The 4633-nt window shown below is 34.9% G+C and overlaps 1 protein-coding gene across 1 annotated transcript in view; it reads right to left on the minus strand.

The window, feature by feature from the left end:
* Positions 1–3692, minus strand: part of LOC106106510 (cytochrome P450 4c3-like) — a 5827-nt gene extending 2135 nt beyond the window's left edge. The window contains exons 1-5 of the mRNA XM_013287104.1: positions 3536–3692; positions 2652–2761; positions 1749–1839; positions 1160–1345; positions 295–671 (exon numbers count right to left, since the gene is read on the minus strand). Of these exons, the coding sequence (XP_013142558.1) occupies positions 295–671; positions 1160–1345; positions 1749–1839; positions 2652–2761; positions 3536–3686 (915 nt within the window). The 5' untranslated portion in view covers positions 3687–3692. The remainder of the gene's footprint in view (positions 1–294; positions 672–1159; positions 1346–1748; positions 1840–2651; positions 2762–3535) is intronic.
* Between the last annotated feature and the right edge of the window lie 941 nt (positions 3693–4633).

Consider the following 4633-nt stretch of genomic DNA (forward strand, 5'->3'; position numbering starts at 1 on the left):
ATCTGTGCCAAATTTCAATAAGATATTTTGAACCGTTGCAGAATGATCGAGTAAACATTAAAAAACTAAATTAATGAATCCTATGGGAACCATAATTATTCCCGGGATAAAAAGTAGCCTATGTGTTCTTCCCGACTATGCTTTAAACCTGTGCCAAATTTCACGGAGATCCGTTCAGCCGTTTAGACTACAAACCCTAACAAACATCCATTCCATCCATCCCTTTATCCATCCATCCGTCTATACTTTCGCATTTATAATATTAGTAAGAAGTAAGATGAATAATGAACATACCCCAAACATGAATGTATCCACTTCCTCTCTAATTCCATCATAATCTATTTCCCCTTCTTGTTCCTTTTTGAGTAACAAATCTAACAGTGCTAATCTAGTTTTCTTTCCCACAATTTCACAATCATTATTTTTTATTTCGTTATTCTCTCGTAAATAATCTTTTTTTTCACTTATTATCCTATGAGTAAGGTCGTGTAAATTTTGGACATCATGCTTTTGTTGTTTTCCTATTTTAGTTAAATTGAAGATTAAATCGATGTGCAATAGAAGTCTGGTTATTCGGTACGTTGCGGTGTCACAAAATGATAACACCGAATCGAAATATTTATCGGTCACGGAATTCAAACCATCATGTATTGTTATACCAAATGCAGTTGCTGAAAATAAAGAAACACTTATTAACAAGGTTTTGAGTCCCGGCTTAAGCTCTTTGATTTGATCATTTTGCAAAAATACACCTTTTTGGCAGTTTTTTTTAATGTAACATTTTATTCTGGACATATGCCAAGAACTGATTAACTGAAATGACGGTAGATAGATAAACCTGTAGGTCAAAAATTCGCGTATAGACCTTACGGGAGTAGGGAATAGGAGGGGGAGCAGATGATGGTTTTAATCTGACACTAGCTTTCGCCCGCGGCTCTGACCGCGTGGTATTAAAAAAAAAGTGAGTAGTCTATGTGTTCTTCCAAACTATCCTCTAAGTCTGTGCTAAAATTTCATCGAGTTCCGTTCAGTCGTTCAGGGTAAACTCTAACAAGCATTCATTCATCCATCTAAACTTTCGTATTTATAATATTAAGATAGGATATCTAATGGATTTATCAGAAGGTTATCTTTTTTCTATTTGTTTTTCTTTACTTACCACACATAACCTTTTGTAACGCCCACGATATCAGTGGTTGCATGTGCGTCTTTTCTTTACACTTTTCATCTTCTAACTGATTAACGAAGGTTTCCGATTCGTGAACAAAAGTTTGTACGAAATTTTTAAGAATATTAAAATGAAAGGCATTTGCAAGCAATTTTCTTCGTTGTCGCCATTTCTCACCTGTGAAAACATTGATTTATTCATTTCTTTGAATCAAACCAACCGACACAGTTGATATCGTTTAACTAACTATTGTAATGAATCGTAATTACATTTATTTATTTCCACGTTACTTGATTTTTCAGCAAGGGCATTCGTTGTTATTTGATTTTTGATATTCGCAATTTAAAGCATTATGGAATTTTAATAGAACAGTAAGAACGGACGCACGCCTTCGACTAAACTATCGCACAACTGATGTGCGATTGTCGATTGTTTCGCAACCAATTCACCTGCTTAATTGGACAACTAAAAATCTGTACCTAAACAGTTGTGCGATAGTTTAGTCAAAAGTAAACTCACGCTCTTAGTTGTAACTTAAATACGTCAAAATATCGTAGGTCTTTAAGCGCAAAAAACTTACCATTGCTCATAACTAATCCTTCAGAAAGCCAGGGAGCCAATAAGGTGTATGGCAATTTTTTCCCAATAAAACTATTTGAGGAAAGTATTATCTGTAAGAATACAAACCTTGTAAAGACATATAAATTATTACGAATGGCACGTACTCAATTGTTAGTTAAATTGAATAATTCAGAGGATTTGACTTAAGTATTTTAAGACCAGTTTTTTACTCGTGTATAAAAACATTAGTAGATTTTTGTTGATTTACTAACATTTCCTTTAACGAATCCAACTAAGATCCAAGCTTGTGCAAGGATATGGTTCACGTCAATAGTCGAATGGCGGGATTCGAACCCTCGACCGCAGGATCCGTAGTCCGTACCCCTTAAACATTAGGCTATTCCCTGCAACTTTGAACAAGCTTTAGATGGACGAAAGATTCCATTCTTATCCCATCCCATTCTTATGTGTCGACTAAGTTTTTTTTTATAATATAAGGTGGCAAACGAGCAAGCGGCCACCTGTATCCACCGAAATGAAAAGCGACCGCTGCTCATAAACATCCGAAATTGCAGATGCGTTGCCTATCATTAATTGACGGAGGGGGAGACGCACATAAATAGAACATTTCCCCTTCTTATGCGTCTTTTTCACCGTCAAATCCACTTTTCCTTCCCACCCTCTCCTCTCAAGAAAAGGGTGGAAAGGAAAAGGAAGTAAAATTAAGCCTTCGGCACCACACTCATCAGAAACGCGGAATTGCTTCTACTTCACGCCTGTTTTCTGTGTGGTCGTGGTATTACATCGGGCGAGCCGGCCTATTCGTGCGAGGTTGTTAAAGAGGGCCCTACCACTCTAAATTAAAGTTACCAAAAGGTTGTACAAATTTTTATATTTGGTTTGATGTGTATAAAGAAAATACCTCAATGTCATCTGGATTGTAAATGTTAATTGCGTTTATATTAAAAAATTGTAACTTGTTGACATCTCCGTACTCTTTATTTATCTTGCGTAGATTTTGGAATAATTCCTCTGTAAAAATGAACAAACATTAGTTAAAACATTTAAAACATTAGTTAAAAAATCAATCAATAAAATGGGACCCACCTGGAAGCGTTACCTTTCGGATAAAAAAAGAATTATCAAAATCGGTCCACTAGCGGCGGAGTAATGCCGTAACCGTAATACACATAAAAAAATATAAAAAAAACACACAGGCGAATTGAATACCTCCTTCTTTTGGGAAATCGGTCAAAAAGCATAGCATTATGAGCGTCGGTGGCTCAGTAGTTTAAGCTTTTGACTTGTAATCTACAGGTCTTGGGTTCAAATCTCGCCATGTACCGATGTGATTTTTCGAATATACATAATTTACCCGACGTTTTTACAATGAAGGAAAACATCGTGATGCAACCTGCACATATCGACAAAGAAATTCAAATATGAAGTCAAACAACCCATACTTGGCCAGCGTGGTTGACTAAGGCCGAACCTCTTGGGTCGCGGACGTAAGCGATAGCGTGCCCGTGGCCCCTGTCTACTGCATTGGAACCGAGGGGTTTAGTGGGTATGCCTCCCATTGAGGTGGGAGAGTCCCACATAACTACCGCATCTCCCTGGGCGAGGAGTATGCGTAAGATGCATTCCTCGGGCAAAAAAAAGGCCGAGACATCCTAATGAAGGATTGTCTCCGAGCATTAAAACCTATGTCTAGTTAAATATTAAAAAAAAATGGACTGAAGCCTTGTCTTTGTACCTTTAAATTATAAAAAAGTTATTTTCAAATATAAAATGTAATTAACATACCGAGAGACATCAAAACATCGAAAGTATTTCCAAAGAAAGGTAGCCCCTTGAGTCCGGGAATCTGCGCCATAAGTCTGCCTTCACGATTATATCGAAAATAAACATGTATAAGAATTAAAATTAAAATTAAAGTTAACAAATAGGTAAACATATTTGATGCAACGCTGAAACGAGATTAATTAATTTTCGTATTTATAGATATTTATGTCTTTATTTTATATTTTTTAGTAATGACATTGACGCAAAAAACCAGCTGCATACAATTTGATTAAGATCAGTCGGTTTAATTGTTTTATTTTAATAGGTTTTTAAAAATGTTTACGAAACTATGAATAGTTTGTGAGATATATGATACAGTTTAAGGTTATCTAATAATCATTTTATAGTTTTTATAATTTACTTTTTTTAATAACATGTATTTGCAGGTAATCTAGATTGTAGCGTCTTACTGCAACGTAACTAATTATAATTATTTTTTTTGGGATACATAAAAAAGAAGAAACCGATGATTTCAAAGCAAAATGTTACTCAAGAATAAACCGTATTAATTTGGTAAATACTGTTAAACACATAAATGCTAATGTTTTTTTCTTATACGATGCACTTTTTTTTTGCTTAATGAAAAATTATTATAGAGTCGACGATTTTTGGTTGCAGTTATAAGTTCGGTACTTTTTGTCTAGTCTACTATATATTGCATTACTTTTTCAATGGACCAGACCTTTCACATATTTTTTATTATATTTAGGTCTTTAGTTGTTGTAAAGGCGAAACCAGTATCCTTCCAGTTTTACCACATTTAGCAAAATTCAGCGATTTCAGTTTAGATTATTTGTTATAATGGTCACTTTATTCTAGCACTACATCGCCGTAATTGAATAAAAAGTAACACAACTGTTTAGTTTTTGTTTGTTATAATATTTTAAAACAAAGAACGATTCTATAAAGCGTTACGGACTAAGTGCAAATTTTAACTTTAATTGCCGCTAGATCCATCATTATACATAAAACAAAAACTCCAAGATCATAGCAAAAACTTTAATTAAAATTGTAAAGTACTAGCTTTCGCCCGCGACTCCGTCCGCGCGGTGTCCGTCC

Source organism: Papilio polytes, unplaced genomic scaffold (assembly GCF_000836215.1).
Source record: "Papilio polytes unplaced genomic scaffold, Ppol_1.0 DF822178.1, whole genome shotgun sequence".
Lineage (NCBI taxonomy): Eukaryota > Metazoa > Arthropoda > Insecta > Lepidoptera > Papilionidae > Papilio > Papilio polytes.